We start from the raw sequence: 27,830 nt of genomic DNA, 5'->3' as shown, positions 1-27,830 counted from the left end.
TGTGTGTGTGTGTGTGTGTGTGTGTGTGTGTGTGTATCTTCTTCATCCATTTATCTGTTGATGGACACTGAGATTGCTTCCCTATCTTGAATGCACATATAGCAATTCTACTTCTACCTAGTTATTCTAGAGAAATATTCATAAACAAAGAGGTACATACGAAGAGATTAGTTGTAGCACTGTTTCTAGTTCTCCAGTCTATTTCAAACTAAAAGTCCATCAATTATGGAAGAATTACGAACCTATGACACTTCCATACAGATAAACATATCTGTATATGTTGTTAAGTGTATAGTGGAAAGACCTGCCAGATACACAGTTAGGAAAAAAAGTTAACTTGAAAATCAAAACAAACTCCCTATTTTATGTTTAGAAAATCCCCATAAACTACATGTTATATACAGATGCACACACATATTAAAAATGAAAGCAACAGACAGTTTGAAAGAATACAAACCAAACTAAGAGGTTACCATGACTAGACAGGAATGAGGTTGAACAGAGGGAAGAGGGAAGAAGAAATGACACTTAAGACAAATTAACCTATGTAATAAACTTTTTCAATTTCTGGTATTCAGCTATGGGTTAAATTTTTTGTTATCAAAGAGATGTCAGTGACTTCTAAAAAAATATTTTCCTTCATAAAAGCAACAAGAACCCTGGCCAAAAGTTCAGAATTCCGGAAACTAACCAAAGGTTTCAGCAATTGGAGATCATTTATTCAAGAAAAACTGCTGAATTTCAGTAAGAACAGAAAGCTTCATGGCATTTTAACTTTCCTTCTTCCTATTCTCCCCTCCCCAGCTCCACAGTAACCTTGAAAAAGCAAACACTGTGAAGCAGTCACTTTGAAAATTAGAGCTTGGCTGTCATTGGAGAAAGGCAGGAAGGGTCGGAGATTCTTCTAAAGCCCAGTATCCAGGTAACTGTCATTGTTAGACCTGAAGACCCTATCTACAAGGCTGTCTTTATTTGACCTGACTTGCAGCTCGGGCAGTGTGAATAGCCTTCTCCCCCAGCCCCCAGAACAGTTTGTTGTAAACAATCAGAGGTAATTATTTAACGCAGCATCTCCCCAAGGCAGTAGATAACATATGGGGCAAACAGGTTAACCAAAAAACAGAAAAGGAAAACTGAAAAGTTCAGGGGGATCTTTGAAAAGCTGAGACATATTCTTAAGAACCTAGAGGGTCATATGCATAGCTGTAAGCATGTCCAGGAAAGACTTGAGCCACCTCTGGCTAGCCTTGAGGCTCTGTGTAAACAGGAAGTGAAGGCTGACACATAGTTGTAAACTGCTTCTGTGCTGTGCTAAGTCACCTCAGTTCAGGTCGGTTCAGTTCAGTCACTCAGTCGTGTCAGACTCTTTGTGACCCCATGAATTGCAGCACGCCAGGCCTCCCTGTCTGTCACCATCTCCCGGAGTTCACTCAAACTCATGTCCATCAAGTCAGTGATGCCATCCAGCCATCTCATCCTCTGTTGTCCCCTTTTCCTCCTGCCCCCAATCCCTCCAGCATCAGAGTCTTTTCCAATGAGTCAACTCTTTGCATGAAGTGGCCAAACTACTGGAGTTTCAGCTTTAACATCATTTCTTCCAAAGAACACCCAGGGCTCATCTCCTTTAGAATGGACTGTTTGGATCTCCTTGCAGTCCAAGGGACTCTCAAGAGTCTTCTCCAACACCACAGTTCAGAGAAGTCATCTCAGTGGTATCCAACTTTTTGTGACCCCATGGACTGTAGCCCACCAGGCTCCTCTGTCCATAGGATTCTCCAGGCAAGAATACTGGAGTGGGTTGCCATGCCCTCCTCCAGGGGATCCTCCCAATCCAGGGATCGAACCTGGTTGTTTCCTGCATTGGCAGGTGAGTTCTTTACCACCAGCGCCACCTGGGAAGCCCTGTAAACTGCTTAGCTGAGTACTAAAGGCACGCCCCAGGCTTCCCAGGTCGCTCAAGTGGTAAAGAATCTGTCTGCCAATGCAGGAGATGCAAGAGACACTGGTTTCATCCCTGGGTCGGGAAAATCCCCTGGAAGAGTCTCCTTGGGGTACCCTCCCCTTGCCTTAATAAAGTCCTACAGACAGAGAAGCCTGGAAGGCTACAGTCCATGCGGTCGCAGAGGGTCGGACACAACTGAGAATGCAAGAAAGAAAATTAAAGGCACACCCCCACAGATACACAGAGCTCCTTGGCAAAGAATGGTTCCAGGTATTTAAGTTTCTGCTTAATCATTCGCTGATTACTAAGTTAACAAAGCAGAGATTGCAGTAGGCAAATATAACCAGAAGAAAGAATTCAGAAATGATACTAAACAGACAACAGCAACACTACAAACCCTGGGAGGAATGACTATTCAACAAAAAGTCATAAAGGCAAACAAACAAAAAACACACGAAGTCTGACTCGTATATAAGAAAAAAGGGCAGTTAATTGAAATTGCCCCCAAGGAAGTCCAAATATTGTACTTACTAGACAAAGATTTTTAATTAGTTGTTCTAGTTTTTATCTAGTTGTTTCCCAGATAAATAAGTTGGAATTAACACACTACTATATATAAAGTAGATAAACAACAAGGACATACTGTATAGCACAGGGAACTATAAGGAAAAAGAGTTTGGAAAAGTATATATATGTGTGCATAACATGAATTACTTTGCTATACACCTGAAACACTGTAAATCAATTATACTTCAGTAAAAAAAGAAAAAAGTTAGTTACTCTAAATACATCAAAAAAACTAAAAAACACCATTGTCTAACAAACTATGGGAAGGATGAGAATAACCTCCCACTAACCAGAAAATATTGATAAGCAGAGAAGCTATAAAAAGGGACCAAACAAATTCTCAAATTGGTATACAACTGAAATAAAAATTTCATTAAAGAGGTTCAATAAGCAGATTTGAGTGGTAGAAGAAAAAAAATCATTAAACATGGGTCAACTGAGATAATCCAGTCTGAGAAAGGAAAAATATGGAATAAATATGAACAGACCTGAAAGATACCATCAAGAGCGCCAACATATACATAACAGGAGTACCAGAGGTGAGGAGAGAAAAGGATAAAAAATAATTGAAAAAATAATGGGCAAAAACTTCCCAAATTTTATGAAAAGCATTAATCCACACATTCAAGAAGCCCAATAGCTCCAATCAAGAAAAACACAAAGAGCTCTACCCCAGACACATCCTATTCAAACTGTCAAAAGCCAGAGACAAAAGGAGAAATCTGAAAGCAAAGAGAAGTGACTCATCACATACAGGGGATTCTGAAAAAGAGTAACAGCTAAGTTATCAGAAACCACGGAAGCCATAGGCGGTGCTGAAGGAAAAATCAACTGTCAACCAAGAACTTCCTAATTCTACAAACTATCTTTCAAAAATGAAGAAATTAAGACATTCCCAGATAAATAAAAACAGAGAATCCATTGTTAACAGACCTGTCTCACAAGAAATACTGAAGGGGATCCTTCAGGCCTAAATGGAAGACACAAGACAGTAACTCAAATCCATGCAAAGAAATAAAGAACACGGGTGAGATGACTGCATAATATAAAAAACAGTGCAAATATATTTTTTGTAGGTTTCTGCCTCTTACTCAATTTAAAAGACAATTATGTAAGATAATAACTATACATCTGTGTTGATGGTTATACAATGTATAAAATATAATTTGTACAAAAAAGCAGCACAAAAGGAGATAGACCTCTACAGGAGCAAAGTTCTGGTGAACTATTTAATTCAACTAGTATCAAACTGAACTAGACTGTGATAAAGACAGTAACTGTAGTCCCCAGGGCAAACCACTGAGAAAAGAACTCAGAAATAGGCAGTAAAAGACAAGGGAATTTAAATAGTATAATGGAAAACATTTAACACAAGGAACAGAAACCACATAAGACTTTTAAAACAAATAGCAAAATAGCAGACATAAATCATACCCTACTAGACATTATATTAATGTAGATGGATGAAATTCTAAAATTAAAAGGGCTGGCAGAACTGATAAAATAACATGATCCAATTACATGCTGACTACAAGAGACACATGTTGATTCAAAGATACAAATAGGTGTAAAGTAAAAGAATGGAAAAAGATTCAGGATGCCAACAGTAACCAAAACAGAGCTGGAAGAGGTACGTTAGTAACAGGGAAGACAGACTTTGAAACAAACATTACCAGAGGAGAACCTTTTGCTGAAAGGGTCACTCCAGTTAAGAAGATACACTCCATTAAGTATATAAACATACTTGTAAGATAACAAAAGAGGGCCAAATACATGAAGCAAAACTGACAGAATTAGGGAGAAAGATAATTCAACAAGCTGAAAATGTCAGTATCTCAGTTTCAATAATGGAGAAGACAACTAGACAGAAAATCAACAAGGAAAAAGAAGACTTGAAGAGCACCATAAACCAACTAGACCCAGCAGATGCTCCTTCATCAGAAGCAGGATATACATTCTTTTCATCTGCACAAGGAATGTTCTCCTTGTACAGATAGACAGACCCTTTGTCAGGCCATACAACAAGTCTCAATAAATTTAAAAGGTTTTAAGTCTTCCGAAGTATGATCTCCAACCACAGTGTAACAAGATTAGAAATTAAAAATAAAGGGAAAAAAATAAATAAAAATAAACAGATATTTGGGGAATCTTAATACAGTCCTATAAAAAGCAAGTGGGCAGAGAAGAAAGCACAGGCAAATTAGAATATACCTTAAGATGAATTAAAACACACACACCAAACCTTATAGGATACAGTGAAAATAATTTTAAGAGGGAAATTTGTAGCTGTAGATGTAGCGGAAAGAAGCAGAATGATCTCAAATCAATTACTTAATCTTTTACTTTAAGAAACTGGGTGGCGGGGGAGGAGAACAAACTAAACCTGAAGCGAAAAGGAAGGAAATAATAAACATTAGAGTGAAAATAAATAGAAAACAGAAAAAAAAAACTGAAAAATTAAAAATTAAACCAAAAGTTAGTTCTCTGGAAAAGACCTTATAAAACTGTTGAACCTTTAGAATGAAAAAAAAAAAAAAAAAAGTCAAATCACTAAATTTTTTGTGTGTCATGTTCCTCTTTATAAGATTTTATCTAAGACTGGGAAATGTAAAGGGGTTAAAACCCTGAGTTTTTATGTAGTTTTAAATGAACTGTGTAGTTCATTTAATAAGCTACACAGTTCATTTAAAAATGCTTATCCTATTGCTAAAGATAAATGAGTTGGCCACACAAGGTTTTACTGCCTATCTCCTACCTTAAATCTGTCCCTAGATTTAAGGGACACTCAAAACCATTATTTATAATGCGCAGGAGAAATCAAAATGGTTATTAAAGAAATAATTTTACGTATTGAGCATTTATAATAAAAGTTGATAAAATTCTTAAATTGCTGGCCCGGAGTTAGTAAGTGAACGTGACATAGTCTAAAACGGATGCCCTGAAAGCAGAAACAACCTTCCTCTCACTTGCCCTTCTACTCTTTTCTGTCTTCCATCACCACTTGTTTCACAAACCTGTCTTCTGCTCGTGGACACAACAATGCCCTCCTGATGTACACAGAAGTGCACCCACTTTAGCTGATCCTGAGTTATCTTCCTTCAGACACAATATTGATAAAAATCCCTTAACTAGACTCTTCATTGTGCAGGTAAGCATACTAGGGGGAAAAGAAAAGGCCTCTTCTATTTCTTTCCGTCCAAGTACAGTGAGAATGAATGATCCATCAGGGATTAGGAAATTATAGAACATTTATTCATTTATTTATAAAAGCAATAAAATGACTAAATGAAGTCAATCTAAATATACTGCATCTGGCCAAAACTCTTGACCTATCTGCTATTCTTGGATTTTTTTTTTTTTTTAAGCTAGAACTAGGAAACAAAGTCAACTCTTTCTGGATGGTAGAAATTGAGATGGTGAAATTTAGAAGGTATAAAGCAACGCTGAAAAGAGAAAAGTTCATGCAAGAAAAAAAAAACAACCCACTTTCGAATAGTTTTAGTATAAAGCCACACAATACAAATCTTTCATACTATATCTATCTAAAATATATCAAACCTTTACCAGGAAGAGAGAAAATGTATGATAGTGTTAATGTTACTAACCTTGTTTGTTCTTGGGTTCAGCATAAGTGGCTTGCCTTTCTCTTTTGTGTGCAAATGGCGGCATGCCAGAGTACAAGGAGTGGCGACTATTTTAAACCTGGACAGCATCTTTTTTCTCACCTGGGAAAAACAAAGCAAATAAAGATAATGAGAAACCTATTATAGAACTGTAGGTATATCAGGGACAAGTTTTCAAAAGCAGATTTAGAAAGCTTCACTTTCCACAAATGAAAAGGTTTTCAAAGTACATTTGTGTTTCTATAGATAGAAGGGATTATAAAAGAGTAAGCAACAGTGTGAAGGCAAAGATTTATTTTTTCTGACAACAGTTCAAGTCCTTCGATGACAATAATCATTGCTACTGTTTACACATTACCTACTACAGTTAGCCAAATATTTACCCTTTCTGTAATTCACACAAGTGTGGCAGGGTATGAAACATCTAAACAGCGAATGTTAAGTTCAGGGATCAAGACCATCCCCATGGAAAAGAAATGCAAAAAAGCAAAATAGCTATCTGGGGAGGCCTTACAAATAGCTGTGAAGAGAAGCAAAAAGCAAAGGAGAAAAGGAAAGATGTAAGCATTTGAATGCAGAGTTCCAAAGAATAGCAAGGAGAGATAAGAAAGCCTTCCTCAGCAATCAATGCAAAGAAATAGAGGAAAACAATAGAATGGGAAAGACTAGAGATCTCTTCAAGAAAATTAGAGATACCAAGGGAACATTTCATGCAAAGATGGGCACAATGCAGCACAGAAATAGTAAGGACCTAATAGAAGCACAGAGACTAAGAAGAGGTGGCAAGAATACACAGAAGAACTGTACAAAAAAGATCTTCATGACCCAGCTAATCACGATGATGTGATCACTCACCTAGAGCCAGATATCTTGGAATGTGAAGTCAAGTGGGCCTTAGAAATCATCACTATAAACAAAGCTAGTGGAGGTGATGGCATTCCAGTTGAGCTATTTCAAATCCTGAAAGATGATGCTGTGAAAGTGCTGCACTCAATATGCCAGCAAATTTGGAAAACTCAGCAGTGGCCACAGGACTGGAAAAGGTCAGTTTTCATTCCAATCCCAAAGAAAGGCAATGCCAAAGAATGCTCAAACTACCGCACAATTGCACTCATCTCACATGCTAATAAAGTAATGCTCAAAATTCTCCAAGCCAGGCTTCAGCAATATGTGAACCGTGAACTTCCAGATGTTCAAGCTGGTTTTAGAAAAGGCAGAGGAACCAGAGATCAAATTGCCAACATCTGCTGGATCATGGAAAAAGCAAGAGAGTTCCAGAAAAACATCTATTTCTGCTTTATTGACTATGCCAAAGCCTTTGACTGTGTGGATCACAATAAACTGTGGAAAATTCTGAAAGAGATGGGAATACCAGACCATTGACCTGCCTCTTGAGAAACCTATATGTAGGTCAGGAAGCAACAGCTAGAACTGGACATGGAACAACAGACTGGTTCCAAATTGGGAAAGGAGTATGTCAAGGCTGTACATTGTCACTCTGCTTATTTAACTTATATGCAGAGCACATCATGAGAAACACTGGGCTGGAAGAAGCACAAGCTGGAATCAAGATTGCCAGGAGAAATAACCTCAGATATGCAGATGACACCACCCTTATGGCAGAAAGTGAAGAGGAACTAAAAAGCCTCTTGATGAAAGTGAAAGAGGAGAGTGAAGAAGTTGGCTTAAAGCTCAACATTCAGAAAATTAAGATCATGGCATCTGGCCCCATCACTTCATGGGAAATAGATGGGGAAACAGTGGAAACAGTGTCAGACTTTATTTTTGGGGGCTCCAAAATCACTGCAGATTGTGACTGCAGCCGTGAAATTAAAAGACACTTACTCCTTGGAAGGAAAGTTATGACCAACCTAGACAGCGTATTAAAACGCAGAGACATTACTTTGCCAACAAAGGTTCGTCTAGTCAAGGCTATGGTTTTTCCAGTGGTCATGTATGGATGTGAGAGCTGGACTGTGAAGAAAGCTGAGCGCTGAAGAATTGATGCTTTTGAACTGTGGTGTTGGAGAAGACTCTTGAGAGTCCCTTGGACTGCAAGGAGATCTAACCAGTCCATCCTAAAGGAGATCAGTCCTGGGTGATCATTGGAAGGACTGATGCTGAAGCTGAAACTCCAGTACTTTGGCCACCTCATGCGAAGAGTTGACTCATTGGAAAAAACCCTGATGCTGAGAAAGATTGAGGGCAGGAGGAGAAGGGGACAACGGAGGATGAGATGCTGGATGGCATTACCGACTCGACGGACATGAGTTTGGGTGAGGCCGGGGAGTTGGTGGACAGGGAGGCCTGGCGTGCTGCGATTCATGGGGTCGCAAAGAGTTGGACATGACTCAGCGATTGAACTGAGGTTCAATGTAAACATTGTGTGGAGACTTATAACAGAAAAAAGCCTGGAATACATACATTCAGAGGAAGAGAAACTATCCGATTCTTAATCTAGACTTCAAGTTTTAAGGTACTAATAAAGTCAATATTTACATTCAATGTACTAAAACGTTGTTTGTAGAAAACCTATTACTATTTTAAAATCATGCAAATTGGCTAGAAAACATGTTTTTGTCCTTTCACATTCATCACAAACATTATGGGAATTTTTCAAAATGGAAAACTACATATTAAATCTTAAATATTTACTGATGAGAATATATAATGGATTCTTCTGTGTATCAATTCTTCCACTAAAAATCAATTTACAATGCTCATGTCTTTAATCATCACAAACCATCGTAATTATCATACAACAGCTTTTTAACATGATTTTATTTATTTGGCTGTGCTGGTTTTCATTGCTGCGCAGACTTTTCTCTGGTTACGGTGGGCAGGGGCTACCTTCCTGTTGCAATGCACAGGCTTCCTTCTCTCTGCGGCGGTTTCTCCTGTTGCAAAGCACAGGCTCTAGAGGGTTCGAGCTTCAGCACTTTCGGCTCCTGGGCTCTATAGCACAGGCTCAATAGTTGTGGCACATGGGCTGAGCTGCCCTGCGGCATGTGGGATCTTCCAAGACCAGGGATCAGACCTGTGTCTCTTGCATTGGCAGGCAGATTCTCACTGAGCCAGCCACCAGGGAAACCTCCACGCAACAGCTTTTAATGGAATTTCTACTTGAGGAGAAATCCAGGCTGTATATGGGGGTGCAGCAAAATCATCTACATTAGGATTTTAAGTTAATTTTTATGGAACAGAAATTCACATAACATAAAATGAACAATTCAGAGGGATTTAGAAAATCCATAATGTTGCACAACCACCTCTATCTAGTTCCTAAACATTTTTATCATCCCAGAAGGAAACACCACACCCATTAAGCGGTGTACCCCACTACCCCAGTGCCTGCAACCACCAATCTGCCTTCTGTGTTGAGTTTGCCTATTCTGGATATTTTATATAAATGTGGTATCTAACTATGGCTGCAGAATCAAGCAATCTAAATGATCAAGAATCATGAGAGATGGGAATAAGGGTAAGGGACAGGACAGATGTTGTTTAAAGGTACAAACATCAGACTCTTCCAACAAGAGTCGTAAGAGAGAAGTCCAAGAGATCTAATGCCTGGTGAACACAGGCGACAATACTGTATTACAATCAAACTCGCAAGGAGTCTAGAGCTTAATTATTCCAATAACTGAAGATAAATTATAATTATATAACATGCAGAGGTGCTAATTATCAGTACAATGGCAATAATTACAATATATAAATGTATCAGATTAATATGTTGTACCTCTTAAACTTTCACAGTGTTTTATGTTAAATATATTTCAATAACAGTAATTTAAAAAATCACGAGAGACATACCATAAAATAACAGACGAGTTTTCTTCAAAAATGTTCATGTCATGAAAAACACTAAGTAACAACTGCAATTCAAAGAAGACTAAAAAGACAAGACACCTAAATGCAAAATCTGATCCCCAAAAATGCTATCAAAGACATGGTTGGGGATAACTGGCATAACTGGAAAATCTACTATAAGTATTGTATACTTTAAAACTTTCTGAGTTCGATAACCATATTTACAGGTATCCCTGTTCTAAAAATACACAGTGAAGAATTAATGAAGTATAATGAAATATAATGTATACAACCAAGTCTTTCAAAGTATTTCAAAATAAATTTTGAAAAGACAGAAATTGAAACTGTAGTGCTGATCATGTTTCAATGGGTCTTCCAGGAGAGAAAGCATTATTTATCACAATTAAAACTTTGGTACCAAAAGACTGGATTAGTATTGTAGTCTAGTGGTGACGTAGGCAAATCTAAAAAAGAGTTTGAAAAACTTTTTAATTTAAAATCAAAGACTATCTGAAAAAAAAAAAAGCAACATTTTGTCATACCACAAGTATAATAAAATATATTTGGTCTTGGTCCCCAGTTCTTGGCACAGAGCTCCTAAAAGCCACTGAAATTTTGAGTGACAGAAGTATCTTTTGCTATTCATAGGGAGACCCTTTTGACCATACCTGAGTTTATGCTACTGAACTCACTGAACTCACTTAGGATGAGCCCACTGCATAACCTCACAACAGAGCTGATCATCAGAAAGATCAAGTAATTATTAGAGTGGAAACTTTGCAGTACCACTCCAGGTCCCTAGGGAAAAGGGGTGGGACCAATACAGATGAAGATCCATAAAGACTTTTGAACAAGGAGAGGTGATGAGCTTTCAGGTTGGTGAACTCATCTAGGTGTCCGGGGTTGACAAGCCCAGAGGATAAAGAAGTGCCATGCCCTCCTGCATCCAGCCCCAATACCCAGACCTATGTATCTTTTCCATCCATTTGTTCCTGTGATGTATCCCTTTATAATACACCAGTAATTGCAAATAAGTGTCTCTCTGAGTTCTGTGAGCCAGAAGAGCAAACTATCTAACCTGAGGAGGGCGGTGTGGGAAGCCCTGATCTACAACCAGTTGGTCAGAAGCATGGGTCAAAACCTGGGACTTTTGATTGGCATCTGAAGTGAGGGCAGTCTTTCTGAAGTGAGTCCTTAACTTGTGGGCTTGGAAGCTATCTCCAGGTAGAGAGTGTTAGAATTCAGCTGAAGCACACCCAGGCAGTGTCTGCCTAGAAGGGGAGAACTAGGTGTGGGGAAAAAACACACTTGGTGGCCAAAAGAACTGAGCCTGCGAGTAGGAAGAAACAAGTTTTTCCTTTCAGTACTTAAGATCAACATTCTGACATAAAATCTTCTATCTTCAGTTCCTGGCTATAAATTTGCTTCCGTCAAATACTGAATTTATTCTGTAAAATAAAGACTACCTGTCAAATCTACCTCATAGATAATTGTAATGATCAAACGAGAGAACAGATGCAGAAAAATATTAAAGACTTATAGAAGTGGTGTCATAGCACTCAAATTATTACTTTATTACTAAGTGATAGAGAGTAAAATAAAAAAATAAAAGTAACTTTAATAATGTCTTTAAAACAAGTAGGCATCAGTCAAAAAACAATTTAAGGAGAAAATCCCATTTCTGCCAAAAATAGAACCAAGGACTAAGGAGACAGAGAGACAGACAGTAGGCTTAATACCAGCTGGAGGCAACAAGATAAAAGGGGGAAAACGCACACCTGAACTCCTCATATTATAAGACAGGATGAAAGAACTGTAAAAATGAGTTAAGTAAAAACAGGAAACAAAAGAAGGTGGGGCTTCCCATTTTGAATAAATATGGAAAATGAAGCTGCTTACTACTCGAGTTTCCTGGATGTTGAGGTATGCCTGTGGTTTCTTCCTCTGGTGTGTCATTCACCTTGCCTTGCAGGGAGGGGCGGGTGGGCAGTGAGTTCACACTCTGGGTGGTATTTCTAAACCCAACTGGGACTGAAACTGCTAGGTCACTGACTGCTGAAGATTCCTCTCCCCAGCTGCCTAGCTAGGGGTAGAAAGCAGAAGTTCAATGAAATGGAGACGTCAGTTGGAGAGAAGTCATGGTGCAGTGGTCAAAAATTCACTTGACAAGGCTGGAGACCCCGGGTCAGGAAGATCCCCTTAAGTAGGAAATGGCAACCTGCTCCAGTATTCTTGCCGGGAAAATTTCATGGACAGAGGAGACTGGGCGGGTACAGCCCACACGGTCGCAAAGAGGTGGACACAATTGAGCATACCCTCTCTCCTGTTTATGACCAGGTGCAATGAGCATAAGCTCGGCATTCAGTCTGAATCTGGACTCAGCTAATTACCAGTCTGGAATCATTGTGTCACCCAAGCATTCCCAAATGGTCTCTGAATTGGCATCAGTCTGGAACACATTTTTCACTGACCTATAACCAAATGAGAAAAACTAGGACAATATAGTTTTTCATGACACAAAATTTATTGTCTGTTTCCACGTCGTAATTATCATCTTCCTCCCTTTTTGGTGGTTAAAAATAAAAAACAAACTTTTTTTTAAAGGATGGGGATGGTAGATTGTAGTAGTTCTAAAAAAGGTCCATAACGTCGATGGAACTAAAAGCTGGGGACCTTACATCTGATCCCAATTGCCCACCTACACACACACTTTATTTTTTTTAAACTTGCTGATGAAGTCCAAAAGTCTGGGAACCCCTAACTTGAAGGTCTCACTTTTCTCATCAACAAAATAGGGAAGGGAAGGGAACCTATTAAGCAGCTGTGTGCAGTTATGATGATATTTAAATATAGTATCAAGTCCTCAAGGCTTCCCAGGTGGCTCAGACTGTAAAGAATCTGACTGCAGTGCAGGAGACCCAAGTTCAATCCCTGGGTCAGAAGATCCCCTGGAGAAGGGAATGGCAACCCACTCCAGTATTCTTGCCTGGAGAACTCCATGGACAGAGGAGCCTGGCAGGCTACAGTCCGTGGGGTTGCAAAGAGTCAGCTACAACTGAGCGACTAAACAGCAGCGGTAGCATCAACCCCTTAAAGCTTTATCATCATCACAAAGAGCTTGACTACTTCACTTGGTTCATTCAATAAGATCCACATCCAGGCAATCCGGCAGAGTGGTCGAAAGTAAGCTCTATGATCAAATCACGGGACTTAAATTCTAGCTTTGCCCCTAAGACACTACTAGCTCCATGATCCTGACTAGGTCACAGTTAAGTCTCAATCTCCTCGAGTAGCAGTCAAACAGGGATGATAAACAACAGGACCTATTAAATAGGGCCATTTTAAGATTAAAATCACATAATCCATGTAAGATGCTTATCACAGTGCCCTCTAAGTGCTCTATGTTATTTATTTAAGTATTATTGTTACCAGTAGTAATAAACTAAGGAGGTCAGAAGGTGCCTTCTAAAAGGCTGTTTCTGAATCATCTTCCAAAGTGAAATCCATTTTAAGAGCCTACAAAGTTTGTATATTAACGATATTTCAATAAAAATTTGTCTAAAAAAAGAACCCCTATATAACTTTAAAAACATGAGGCTATGAGGATAATCATGGCTAACATTTATTTAAATGATTTGAAATCATTAGGTCAAGAATGAGAATTTGGATGGCATACAGATCCAGGCAAATATCAAATGTTATCCTAAACAATATAATCAATATATTCTTCATAACTTTAAAAATTTGTATATATTGATCAGGGCAGGTGTAATAGGCAGGTATAATAATTAAAATAGTTACTTTCAATTAGTTAGCTTTTAATAAAATGATTACCATTTCATTAAATCATATGTGGAGTAACTTTGATATTTAGTATGAATTTTCTCCAATATTGATCCTTAGTAAACAACTACACATTTTAGTGTTATTTATGTTTTAAAATATGGTTGTTGAGTTGGCCTGAAATTCACCAAAACAGATTATAATTTTACTTTAATATAAAATGTAATGCAGTTTAAAATAGCTTACTTTTTATATGAAATTAAATACAATTTATGCACAAACAGCTTCATAGTAAGAGTTAATTTACAAAAGATACTCTCAAGTGGTAAATGGGTATTTCTTTTATGAATTTTAAAGTGTTTTCATAACAAATATATTGAAAGACAAAAACATTATACATAAACACCTTATAAAAGTGAAACCTGTAAGCAATTCTCTTTTAGGAGTACTATTGAGCAAGAATCGGAGAAGGCAATGGCAACCCACTCTAGTACTCTTGCCTGGAAAATCCCATGGGCGGAGGAGCCTGGTAGGCTGCAGAGTAGGCAGAGTCGGACACAACTGAAGCGACTTAGCAGCAGCAGTAGCAGCAGCGGCATTGAGCAAGAATAACTATTGGGCTTCCTTGGTGGCTCAGGTGGTAGAGAATACACCTGCAATGTAGGAGACCAGTGTTCAATCCCTGGGTTGGGAAGATCTCCTGGAGAAGGAAACGGCAACCCACTCCAGTATTCTTGCTTGGGAAATCCCAAGGACCAAGGAGCCTGGCAGGCTACAATCCATAGGGTTGCAAGAGTCAAATACGACTTATCAACTAAACTACTACCATTGAGGAAGTTTTAGTTCTCAAGAAAATGCAAAACTTCTACAAAAGCATAGCCCAACATTTTCTCTAACATATGGTAAAGCTATATCAGCATTTCTTCCCTCTATGCTTAACTTTCAAGTCTTTATTGCTACCATAAAAGAATCAGATACAGGTTACAAAGCGGTGCTCAAAGTTGACTATTTAAAGGTCCACCACTAGAAGAAAATTGCTAAACTATTTTCCCTTTACTTCTGCAAACCATGTAATGTAACATGTAACTTAACTGTTACCGTAGTTACACAATATATATTTACCTAGCATTTGTGTAACTACTACAGTATGTGTGTATGTGGGAGGGGTAAGGAAACGGCTGTTTCTTCTTTAAAATCCAGAAAGCTTGGCAACTAAAGATCAAAACTTAGGAGCACAACACTGCAATTAGCTTTACAACATGAACAATGTTTAAGGAGCATACAAGGTTAAGAGGAGGTTGAAGCTATTAAGTTAGACTACCTGAATCTGAATCCAGGCTTTGCCACTTAAAACCTGGGATCTTGGGCAAGTTACTTAACCTTCCTAATCCTCCTTTGTAATGCATGCCTGTTCAGTCGCGTCGGACTCTTTGTGACCCCATGGACAGGAGTCCACCAGACTCCTCTGTCCATGGGATTCTCCAAGAAGGAATACTGGACTGGGTTACCATTTCCTACTCCAGGGAATCTTCTGGACCCAGAGATGGCACCTGTGTCTCCTGCGGTCCTGCATCGGCATGTAGCTTCTTTACCACTAGGCCACCAGCTTCCCTTCTCTTTCTAAACCGGAGATAATAAAGAATAACAATCTCAGGGCATTATTTTGAGATAATTCTTGCAGGAAACAGCGCTCCGGCCTCTGCTGCTGGGGCTGCTAAGTCGCTCCAGTCGTGTCCGACTCTGTGTGACCCCATAGACGGCAGCCCACCAGGCTCCTCCGTCCCTGGGATTCTCCAGGCAAGAACACTGGAGTGGGTTGCCGTTTCCTTCTCCAATGCAGGAAAGTGAAAAGTGAAAGTGAAGTCGCTCAGTCGTGTCCGACTCTTAGCGACCCCATGGACTGCAGCCCACCAGGCTCCTCCGTCCATGGGATTTTCCAGGCAAGAGTACTGGAGTGGAGTGCCACATTAATCCGTGCTTCCATTGTTATCGATTGCAACACTAAAACAAATTACAGTGCTATCAACTGCTTTGTTTTGAAGTGATTGCCATAAACATTAAGAAGATAAACAGATACGAGAGAAAGTGTTCTGTAAGGAAGCACTTCTGCTGAGATTCGTTGTTTGGATTAAGCTTCTTCCCACCAAATGGCAAAGTAAATTTTCTAGAATTATCTCCGGACCAAGAAAGTCAAATCCAGGACCTCACTGTGTAACATCACACAGGCAAAAATGGATATCACCTGCGTCAAAGAAACACCTGCCAATGCTAGTCCACAGATGTCGTTTCACATGGTCAGAATTGTTCCAATCTTGGAACTTTCTAGCCTGCGACAAACTTCCTTTAAAGCGAGGAAACGATCCAAACACACACACACACACACACACAGTGTCTAACTCCTGCCATTAATCCATCCCTGCAGAAAATGAGAACTATTTGACAAAGGGATACAGAGCCACAAAATCGGTCTTTAAGGGGAGCAGGAATATAAGGTAGAAAAGATGCTCGCGCTACGGAGGCCACCGGGCCTTTCTCCGGGTCGGGAAGGGGGGCGCCCTGGACCAGCGAATCTCGCTCGGTTAAGTCGCGTTCCTAAACCGTGCGCAAGGGAAGAGGTGTCCACGGTCAGAGAGGGTGTAGCCGCTGCCCGACCGCTCCCCGAGCTCTCAGCCCGGGCTCGGCGAGCTCCTTTCCCTCCACCCGGGTCTCCCATCCGCCCAGCGGGTCCTCGCGGGCCGAACGCGCGGCTCCGCCCACCGGGGTGAGAAGGCCGGCGCCCGTTCGCATCCCGGAACTCCCGGCCCCGGGGGCCCGCGGCCGCGCGCCGCGCGAAACCCTTACCCCGCTTCTTGCCCCGCGACAGGTGGTGCTGCCGGCGGAGAGGCCGCGGCCCCGCAGGCCACCCGGACGATGCTCAGCTCGGGCCGAGTGCGGCCCTCCCCTTCCCGAGGTTTCCCGGAGGGAGCCGGCGCCAGCTCAGGCTCCGACCAGCCGGCTCTGCTGGACTCGAGCCGAGGCAGCCAGTACACCCGCGCAGCGAGGAGACTGACCGGGGAGAACCGCCGCGGCGGCCCCACGAAGGGGGTGAGACTGACGGGCGCGCGGGCCAATGCGGAGGCAGGAAGCCAGCCCTAAGGGGAGGGGCTTCGCCGCCGGCGCCCGGGTCCCAGCCTCCAAGGACCTTCCTCTGCCCGGTAGCCTGAGGTAACTGTTTGGGGGCCTGGCAGGTGCCCTTATGGGCCCGATCGCCAGGAGTGAGCCCGCAGGCGTGTAGGGTGGGAGGAGTCCGGACACGCAGAGGACAGCTGCCGCCCCACGGAAAGAGCTGGGGCTGGCTAACCGCAGACCTCCCATCCTGGCGACGGGCGCTGGGGTAGGTCGGGGGAGATGGCCGCGCGTTCGCGCGAGAAGAGGCTCTGCGCAGGCGCGGGCGAGGCCGGGGATGGGGCGGGGTGGGACCTGTCGGCGGGTACCAGGACCCGAACGCGGGAAGCGACGAAGGCTGGGCGTGTGGGCCGCTCCTGGACTGCCTGTGGAGGCAGGGAGAGGAAAGCAGAGATTCGAAGACCAGGATGCCAACCAGGAGAATGGAGACGCAGAAGAAAGCGGGCCTGGGAAATGTGAAGCCTCTGCCCTTGAGGAACAACTTGATGTTTTTGAGCAATTTTTGTCTGCCTTCGAGTTGCTCTTCTGCCAAATTCTTTGCTGCTCTCCATGGTTACTGACACAGCTTTTTTTTTTCTTGTAAATTAATTAATTTATTTTAATTGGAGGCTAATTACTTTACAATATTGTAATGGGTTTTGCCATACATTCACATGAATCAACCATGGGCTGACACAACTTTTGACCCGCAGGGAATTTACTGTCATCACCATCCCCATAAGTAGATATTCGAATATTCTCTCTCAGAAAAAAGCACTGGCACCCTAAATGGACATGGTGAAAGTAGTGCGACCCTACCTTAATATATGTATAATTCACCCATGGTTATGATATTGGAGGATAGTTCTTCATCCTTATTTCAGAAAATGTGGCCACCGAAAATGCTTTGCTGTAATGGAGTTTGTGTGCTTTTAAAGTATAGTAATAGAATTTTAAAGATGTAAAGGGTGAAGAAGAGGCAAAGCAAATGGAATGAGAACATGAAGTGATGGAAATGTAGGATAGAGAAGATTGAGCAGAAGTAGAGAAAAGTGAATTCTAGCCTCCTAAACTCTGACGATCCTGTAAAATTTGGAGCAGCCGTGCCTGTCTGAGCATCCAAGGGTGGGGCATGTTGGGGAAACTGTGCTTAGCGGCTCAGTCATGTCTGACTCTTTGCAACCCCCTGGACTGTAGCCCGCCAGGCTTGTCTGTCCATGGGATTCTCCAGACAAGAATATTGGAGTGGGTTGCCATTTCCTAGTAGTTACAGGATAAATGGTGACTATGGCTGCTATAGTAACCACCAATGGAACAGAGAGACTAGAAAAAACATGGGATTTCCCTGGCTGGTGCAGTGGGTAAGAACCCACCTGCCAATGCAGGAAACACGGGTTCTGTCCCTGCTCTGGGAAGATTTCCCATGCCTTGGAGCAACGAAGCCTGTGTGCCACAGCTACTGAGCCCATTCCCTAGAGCCTGCAGACCACAACTACTCAGCCTGCCTGCTGCAATTTCTAAAGCCCCAGTGCTTAGGGCCTGTGTTCCACAAGAGGAGCTACCACAGTGAGAAGCCTGTGCACTGCAACAGAGTAGCTCCTGCTCTGCAACTAGAGAAAGCCTGCACACAGCAAGGAAGATCCAGCACAGCCAAAAATAAATAAATAAAAGTATTTTAAAAATACGCATGACCTCAACCCTGCTTGCCAGAAACTGTCAAGATGCTTCAAGCTGAAAACAGAAAATTTAAAAATTATGTGTCATTATAAATGCTTCATTAGTAGAGGTAAAATTATTTTGTCTTTGAAAGACAGTCCGTCCTACAGTAGAATCATCCCAACTTGAAGGGTTGCAGAGAGCTTATCATGGATGGGATTTCTTTCGGTTAAACTGAGATCAGCTCATTCCTTAGTAAATGAAGTATCTGTTCATGTCAAAGAGGCAGACGATGCTGTTTTGCTGGTCCATCCCAATTCACTTCTTAGTCACTTTGGGGAATGGTTTGAGGCTTCCTCCCAGTACAGTGATACATGGCTATTGAGCATTTGAAATATGGCAACTCTAAATTAAGATACTCACTGAGTTCCAGAACAGTGCAAAAAAAAAGGTGAAATATGTCAATTTTAAAAATATTGATCACATGTCAAAATAATATCTCGATATTTTGGGTTAAGTGAAATATATTATTTAAATTAATGTCATCTCTTTCTTTTCACTTCTTTAACATGGCTATCATAAAATTTAAAATTGCATGTACAACTCCAGTTTGTGGCTTACGTTATATTTCAGTGGGACAGTGCTGGTCTAAGAGGACCCTGTTGGAGTCTTCCACATATATGGAAGCTGTTAGATGGAACTTTGGAAAAGGCGTTTTTAAAAGAAGGAAAGGCTTTTTAAGAAAGACTCAATTGGCATGTACCTTTTGTTTCACATCCCACTTCTTACCAGAAATGCTTGAAGTCCTGGCACCCATTATTGGCCCATAGGATGAAAAGCAAGAAGATGAAGGCCTATAAGTATATTGGCAGGATCAAAGCACCTGGATCCCCAATAGTATTACTGAGCCACAGTCCACCTTGATTCTTATTCCATATTTCTTATTCTGTGAAATAAACCTCTGCTTGAATAAATCACCTCAAATAAGGTTTTCTGTTGTTTGGACTAACAATGACATCTAACAGTTACTGTTAAAATGCACAGAAATCTTGTCATATTATTTTAATTTTATACTTGTTTCTTTAGGATAGCTCATAATTCCCATTAGGTCAAATTAAGGATGCCAGATCTAAAGTTGCTATTTTACTACTGTATTAATACTTACTACTATATTAATATTAAAATTTTATTACTGTATTAATAATGATAATATTACTGCTTTGATTTTGTGTGCCACTAACCTACTATATTAGATACTGGCCCTTTAAATTCATTCAAAAATAATTCTATACTTGAAATTTGTTTGTATGCTTAAATTATTTCTGGAGACCTAGGGATGTGGTATGTGATCGCACTTAGCCTTTTAACTTTGAACTGAGACATCTTGGTGTCTCACTTTAATTATTACTGTATCAAAATAGCATCACTTACAGATGAAATAGCTCAATTCAAGCAAGAATTTTGGATAGAGGCTAAAAAGGTAAATTCAAAAGAGTACAGTGTTTTTCAAAGCTTAAGAGAATTGTGTTTAAAGTGTTGGAATGAGTTTCCACATATTTGTTTGCAATCATACAGAAAATTCCTCACTGGTTGCAGAATAACAACCACTGTATTACAGTGTATTACAGAATAACAACCACTGTATTACAGGAGTTGTGTCTTTTGGAGTGGTCCTTGCTAATAGAAACCATCAGAGAAAGTTTGGAAGGTTTTAGATTTTATGTCTCTGTTAATGATTACTCATGTTTTCCTTATATCTGTCTTTTTTCCTATGCTTTCATTATGTAACCTATCTCCAAGTACCTGTGACATGAAAGGAACATGTTAGTTGCTATATTAACTTTCGGTATGCATGGGTATGTTGCAGAAGAGGACTTTCTTACTCAAACTTGTTTTACATTTTCCACTTTGTGAATTTCCTTGAGAGAATGAAAGGACCTCTCTGAAATGTAGAATTCTCTTCAGAAAATGGAGTTAGGAGCTGACAGTCCTTGACTGGAAATACAGCTGAATGAGAAATACAACTCCAAGTAGAATATAGATTATCGATAGATTAGACATCCCATTTATAGATCATCTGGGAATGATAGAAGATGGTCGAGATCCCTGTGAACATGTATGTGTATATAGGAAGGTATATCTGCAAAGGAGTTGAACAAATTCCTCAGTTCAATTTTTTTGTTTTTGTTTGCTTATTTATAGCAAAAGAAAGAGTACTCTTTGGGAGGTTTGAATACATGATTCTATCTATCACACTCTTGAAAAATCACCCAACATCTTTTTCCTGTCAGGTGAACCAAATTAAACTCCCCCATCCTGTATCAAAGGCCCTTGAAAGGAGGAAATGTGATGAAAAATAAGCAAGGGCTTTGTAAAGTTAAAGGAATACAGATACAAGTGAAGCATTCTCACTCAGTCTCTCTGCCAGTCATGTAGATGATGCTCAATAAATAATTATGCAATGAACACTTATTATCTGCTAAGCATGGCTCTGAGTCTCCCTGTGTATATATTAAAATGACTTAATTGTCTTAACACTATGATATAGGTATAATTATTATCCCCATTTTACAAAAGGAGTTACAGGTTGACTTGCCCAAGGGTACCACTAATAAGTGGAAGAGAGAAACAAATTATGCTGTGTACACTCTGAATACTTTTGAGTATTTTTATGTGCAGTTCACCGTCTTGGAAAGACCAGAAAGAGCATCTGGAACTAATGGCACCCCCACCCCTAGCCTGGGAAATGGGAAGCCTCTCCCCACTTAAACTATTAAAATCTCTTTCATAACTCAAACTCTAATCTCTTCAGTGAGTCCTGGTGTGTGTGCGTGCATGCGTGCATGCGTGTTCAGTCTCTTCAGTCGTGTCCGACTCTTTGTGACACTATGGACCGTACCTCGCCAGGCTCCTCTGTCCATGGGATTCTCCAGGCAAGAATACTAGGTTGCCATGCCCTCTTCCTGGGGATCTTCCTGACCAGGAATCAAACCTGCATCTCCTGCATTGCAGGTGGGGTTTTTTTTTTTACTGCTGAGTCACTGGGGAAGCCCAAACCCTGGTGTAATAGTATGTAAATACACATTGGAATTACCTTCGAGCTTAAAACAATGCATTGCGGTCACTATACCAATTACATAAGAATCTTCCAATGTGAGACTTCAGCTCCTGTGTTTCTTAATAGTTCTCGTGCATGTATTTCTTTTTAAAGTAATTCTCATCCAATATAAGCTTCATGAAAGTGGGGGTTTATAAAAATCATTTCTCCCTGTATTCCTCCTAAGTCCTCACATATGATTAATGTTTGAATAATTAGTGGGCAGGTTTAGACTATTGACGTCTTCTTTGTTCTAATGAAAGAGTTCTCAAAGCGTGGTTCTGGATGGTCATATCATCACCTGGGAACTTGTTAGACATGCAGATAGTCAAGCCCCACCCTAGACCCAACTGAAGCTGAAACTCCATGGTTGGAGACCAGTAATCTGTGTTTTGCCAGGTCCTTCTGTTGATTTGGATACATATTCAAGTTTAAGAACCACTGTCTGAGGCCGTGTGTTCATTAAGCAATGCTCAGAGTGTAGTTTATTTTGTGTGTATATCAAAGTTTCTGGTGAGGACTTCCTTGTTGGTCCAGTGGTTGGAAATCCACCTGCCAGTTCAGGGGACATGTGTTTGACCCCTGGTCCAGGAAGATCCCACACGCCTCAAGGCAACTAGACCTGCGCATCTCAGTTTACTGAAGCCTGCAGGCTCTAGAGCCCATGCTCTGCAACAAGAGAAGCCTCGGCAGTGAGAAGCCTGCACGCTGCACCTAGAGAGTAGGCCCTGCTCGATGCAACTAGAGAAAGCCTGAGAGCAGCAGTGAAGACCTGGTGCAGCCAAAAAATAAAATTAATTAATTAAATTTAAAAAGTTTCTTCTGAGATGAGCTAATTGGGAAACAGGAATGAAAAAGATAAACTGCTTGTCTTCAAGGAGTCTACCTTATAATATGGAGATAAAGCATTTTTTCACATGGGTGAATTCAAAGAGAAGTTGGTTGTTAGGTATGTATTTATGGATGAAATGACATAATCATGATGTCATGAATTTCCTTTACATTGTTCTAGGGAGGAAAATGATGATAGTTGAAACAAGATTAGCAAAATGCCACCATTTGTTAAGACTGAGTCCTGTCTTTAAGGGGGCTTATTATACTATATCCTCTACTTCTGTGTATAATTGAACATTTCCTTATAAAAAATTTAAAGGCAACATGTAAAGAATAAGCTCAAAGCATTGTAGTAGTTCAGAAGAAGTGATTACTTCTTTTATTTCATTAATTGCATTTATGACCTCATAAACTGAAATGTTGAGATGTTAACTCAAAATGAACATTTTAAAATTCTTTTCCTGCTTCTCTAGGTTTTCCAAAATATAAAATCCCAGCAGTCTTTGTTTCTGCAATGGCAATTATCATTTGACTTCCCTTCTGAAGACTTTTATAATAAATTTAAACAGAAGTGCTTCCATATCAATCTAAACACAGTGAAAAGCTTTAAAAAATATTTCCTTTTTGTTACTGATGGAAGAAATGTTCACACTGAGGTATGAAAAAGTCATTTTGTCTTAAACTTGATTTAATTTAAACCTTATGCTACCTGCTACTGCTGCTACTGCTAAGTCGCTTCAGTCGTGTCCGACTCTGTGCAACCCCATAGACAGCAGTCCACCAGGCCCCCCTGTCCCTGGGATTCTCCAGGCAAGAACACTGGAGTGGGTTGCCATTTCCTTCACCAGTGCATGAAAGTGAAAAGTGAAAGTGAAGTCGCTCAGTCGTGTCCGACTCCTAGCGACCCCATGGACTGCAGCCTACCAGGCTCCTCCATCCATGGGATTTTCCAGGCAAGAGTACTGGAGTGGGGTGCCATTGCCTTCTCCTATGCTACCTAGAACAGCCTATTTTGTGGCCTATTAAACGTGCATTGCACATATACTATAACCATGAAAGAAAACAATGCATTTGAATACTCAAAATGGGATAACTGTGGTTCAAGCATTCAAAACAAAGTCTGATGGCCATTGTGGATGTGGTTTCAGACACGTTCCTGCGTTACTGAGAACCTGAGTTTTTGGAGCTGTAATCAGACTCAAGGACACCACCAGCTTTTCTCAAAACAATGGCTGCTAGCAGCTGCAACTTTATGGTTTCAATGCCTCCCCCATAACTATGTCACCATTTTGAACCCCAACCAATCCTCGCTGAATAAGCAAACTAAATTTTTGCCAGCTCCAATCCTAATTGTTGACAAACAACTAATCAGTTTTGTGGGCTTTGCCTTTTATAAGCCTCCCCCATTCTGTAGTCTGGCAGAACACAACTCAGATCAGATCAGATCAGATCAGTCGCTCAGTCGCGTCCGACTCTTTGCGACCCCATGAATCACAGCACCCCAGGCCTCCCTGTCCATCACCAACTCCCGGAGTTCACTCAGACTCATGTCCATCGAGTTGGTGATGCCATCCAGCCATCTCATCCTCTGTCGTCCCCTTCTCCTCCTGCCCCCAATCCCTCCCAGCATCAGAGTCTTTTCCAATGAGTCAACTCTTCACATGAGGTGGCCAAAGTACTGGAGTTTCAACTTTAGCATCATTCCCTCCAAAGAAATCCCAGGGCTGATCTCCTCCAGAATGGACTGGTTGGATCTCCTTGCAGTCCAAGGGACTCTCAAGAGTCTTCTCTAACACCACAGTTCAAAAGCATCAATTCTTCGGCGCTCAGCTTTCTTCACAGTCCAACTCTCACATCCATACATGACCACAGGAAAAACCATAGCCTTGACTAGATGAACCTTTGTTGGCAAAGTAATGTCTCTGCTTTTGAATATGCTGTCTAGGTTGGTCATAACTTTCCTTCCAAGGAGTAAGCGTCTTTTAATTTCATGGCTTGCAGTCACCATCTGTAGTGATTTTGGAGCCCAGAAAAATAAAGTCTGACACTGTTTCCACTGTTTCCCCATCTATTTCCCATGAAGTGGTGGGACCGGATGCCTTGATCTTCGTTTTCTGAATGTTGAGCTTTAAGCCAACTTTTTCACTCTCCACTTTCACTTTCATCAAGAGGCTTTTGAGTTCCTCTTCACTTTCTGCTATAAGGGTGGTGTCATCTGCATATCTGAGGTTATTGATATTTCTCCCGGAAATGTTGATTCCAGTCTATGTTTCTTCCAGCCCAGCGTTTCTCATGATGTACTCTGCATATAAGTTAAATAAGCAGGGTGACAATATACAGCCTTGACGAACTCCTTTTCCTATTTGGAACCAGTCTGTTGTTCCATGTCCAGTTCTAACTGTTGCTTCCTGACCTGCATACAAATTTCTCAAGAGGCAGATCAGGTGGTCTGGTATTCCCATCTCTTTCAGAATTTTCCACAGTTTATTGTGATCCACACAGTCAAAGACTTTGGCATAGTCAATAAAGCAGAAATAGATGTTTTTCTGGAACTCTCTTGCTTTTCCCATGATCCAGCAGATGTTGGCAATTTGATCTCTGGTTCCTCTGCCTTTTCTAAAACCAGCTTGAACATCTGGAAGTTCACGGTTCACATATTGCTGAAGCCTGGCTTGGAGAATTTTGAGCATTACTTTACTAGCGTGTGAGATGAGTGCAATTGTGCGGTAGCTTGAGCATTCTTTGGCATTGCCTTTCTTTGGGACTGGAATGAAAACTGACCTTTTCCAGTCCTGTGGCCACTGCTGAGTTTTCCAAATTTGCTGGCATATTGAGTGCAGCACTTTCACAGCATCATCTTTCAGGATTTGGAATAGCTCAACTGGAATTCCATCACCTCCACTAGATCTGTCTCTGGGCTATAGTCTTCGGCTTGGCTCAGATGAAGTTCTTTTTCGTTCTTCTCATAGATTGTTTATTGATTATTTTCATCAACATTACCATCGTATCACCTAAATCAGATTAGATGGAATTGTGTAATATAGCTGTGTGTGTGTGTGTGTGTGTGTGTGTGTGTGTGTGTGTGTTAGTTGCTTAGTTGTGTCCAACTCTTTGCGATTCCATGGACTATAGCCTGCCAGGCTCCTCTGTTCATGGAATTCTCCAGTCAAGAAGACTGGAGTGGGTTGCCATTTCCTTCTCCAGGGAATCTTCCCGAACCAAGGATTGAACCTGGGTCTCCTGCATTGCAGGCAGATGCTTTACTGTCTGAGCTACTCAGTTCAGTTCAGTTCAGTCGCTCAGTCGTGTCCAACTCTTTGCGACCCCATGAATTGCAGCACGCCAGGCCTCCCTGTCCATCACCAACTCCCGGAGTTCACTCAGACTCACGTCCATTGAGTCAGTGATGCCATCCAGCCATCTCATCCTCTGTCGTCCCCTTCTCCTCCTGCCCCCAATCCCTCCCAGCATCAGGGTCTTTTCCAATGAGTCAACTCTTCGCATGAGGTGGCCAAAGTATTGGAGTTTCAGCTTTAGTATCAGTCCTTCCAATGAACACCCAGGACTGAACTCCTTTAGGATGGACTGGATCTCCTTGCAGTCCAAGGGACTCTCCAGACTCTTCTCTGAGCTACTAGGGAAGCCCAATATAGCTCTGGAGCAGGCATCTTCAATCATGAGATCTCTTGCATGTGTCTGTATGGTCAGGTAGAGGTCATGCATGCAGGGCTGACTTAGTTTGATGGGAGAGATAGGCTGCTAGTGTGAGAAGCTTCTGAGGGTAACCATTGCACCCTGCTCACAGCCTCTTGCCTCCCACTGCTGCCCGGCTTCCTCCATACTAGGAAATATGTTTTCATTCAACAGCTCTCATGAATGGTGAAAAATACAGTGAACTCAGAGTTCTTGGGTGCTGTTCATATGTTTCTGCTTGCTTGTCTCCAAAGGCCTTTGGAAATTCACTTTGGAGCCCATCACTGTCTCCAATCTGCTAAGAAAAAAACAAAATTTAACAGTAAATTAGAAGATCTAATCGGCTTTATTCATGAATCCCAGCAGCATCTCATCTGGCAAGCAGAGAGGTACTCCCAGAAGTAATTATTTCTTCAACGTATGTTACCTAGAAGGCTTGGTGGAGGATACAACATAAGAGCGAATCTTGATTTAAGCAGAGAAGTTTTTTAATATATTACATACAAGTTCACTAACTCTTATCCATAATTGTACAACCCAAAATGTTTTTTTCCCCATCTGGGGGGATTCTGTTACTTTGGTGGTGTCAGAGTTTATTTGATGACAAATAAGAAATTGTCACATCTGTCTATAGTCTTTGTTTCCCAACATGATGTAAGTATTCATATATTTCTCTTTAGTAATATGAATATTTTTATGGCACTACCTCAGATCCCACTGAGGACATTATAAAACATACAGTGTATGCTCCTTGGAATGTTTTCCCAAATCCCAAAGTTTCTAGATTCTGAAACACAGCTGGCTCCAAGCAGCTGTGATGAAGATCCATTTGTATCATCCCAAAGTACAGTCCTTCTTACAGAACAAAAAATTAGGGAAAGGCTGTTTGTAGTTCTTAATTTTGATTTTTCTGGGATTAAGCAAATAATTTTTTACTTTAATACTGCTTATTATAATACTTAAAAAGCTAGACTTAGTGTGTGTGAGAGACAATCATGACACTTTACTTGGTGCTATGAGTACAGAAATGACTGAGTGAAAAAGAAATTAGCTTTTAAGGAGAATTTTTTTTTTTTAATCTTTTTGGCCACACCATGCATCTAATGGGATCTTAGTTCCCCAACTGGGGATCAGACCTGGGCCTACAGCGGGAACAGTGTGGAGTCCTAACAACTGGACTTCCAGGGAATTCCTTAAGGAGAAATTTTGATGATAGAAGTCAGTAAAACAGGTTTAAGGGGGGTTGGCTGAAAAGAGACACAAGGGAACATTCTTTACCACAGTCTGGACAGGAGCTACACAAGTGTATACAAGTATAAACATTTGTCAGATTTCAGTGACATAACTCATACACCTTACTGCACGAATTTTATATCCACTCCAACAAATACATGTTTGAAAAAATTAAAGTGAAAGTGTTAGTACTTCAGTTGTGCCTGACTCTTTGTGACCCCATAGACTGTATCCCACCAGGCTCATCTGTCCATGGAATTTTCCAGGCAAGAATACTGGAGTGGGTAGCCATTGCCTTCTCCGGGGGATCATAAAATAAACTATTTGCATTATGCATTGCTGTTTCTTTTGGAGCAGACATTCCCTGTGGAAACTGTTGTGGATCTAATACCTTTCTTCTAGGCTTCTTCCTTGTCGTCCACTAGACACACTAAGAAAAAGGAAG

General features: G+C 40.9%; 2 protein-coding genes across 4 annotated transcripts in view; one reads left to right on the top strand and one right to left on the bottom strand.

Moving 5' to 3' along the window:
• ME2 (malic enzyme 2) overlaps positions 1-16,703 on the bottom strand; it is a 57,430-nt gene extending 40,727 nt beyond the window's left edge. Inside the window, exons 1-3 of one of the 2 annotated variants that reach the window (XM_070779083.1) lie at positions 16,570-16,697; positions 14,229-14,381; positions 6,115-6,234 (exon numbers count right to left, since the gene is read on the bottom strand). In XM_070779083.1, the coding sequence (XP_070635184.1) occupies positions 6,115-6,234; positions 14,229-14,327 (219 nt within the window). In that variant the 5' untranslated portion in view covers positions 14,328-14,381; positions 16,570-16,697. Of the gene's footprint in view, positions 1-6,114; positions 6,235-14,228; positions 14,382-16,569 lie in introns of both variants that reach the window. The other variant, XM_019986706.2, reaches the window with a different exon arrangement.
• Positions 16,704-16,801: 98 nt separating this feature from the next.
• The window catches only part of MRO (maestro), an 85,200-nt gene continuing 74,171 nt past the window's right edge, over positions 16,802-27,830 (top strand). Inside the window, exon 1 of one of the 2 annotated variants that reach the window (XM_070779089.1) lies at positions 16,802-16,932. The gene's annotated coding sequence lies outside the window, so the exon portion shown is untranslated. Of the gene's footprint in view, positions 16,933-16,996; positions 17,102-27,830 lie in introns of those variants that run through there. The other variant, XM_070779088.1, reaches the window with a different exon arrangement.

The sequence above is a fragment of the Bos indicus genome, chromosome 24 (assembly GCF_029378745.1).
Source record: "Bos indicus isolate NIAB-ARS_2022 breed Sahiwal x Tharparkar chromosome 24, NIAB-ARS_B.indTharparkar_mat_pri_1.0, whole genome shotgun sequence".
NCBI classification, from domain to species: Eukaryota; Metazoa; Chordata; class Mammalia; order Artiodactyla; family Bovidae; genus Bos; species Bos indicus.
This window is presented reverse-complemented; position numbering and strand designations above follow the sequence as displayed.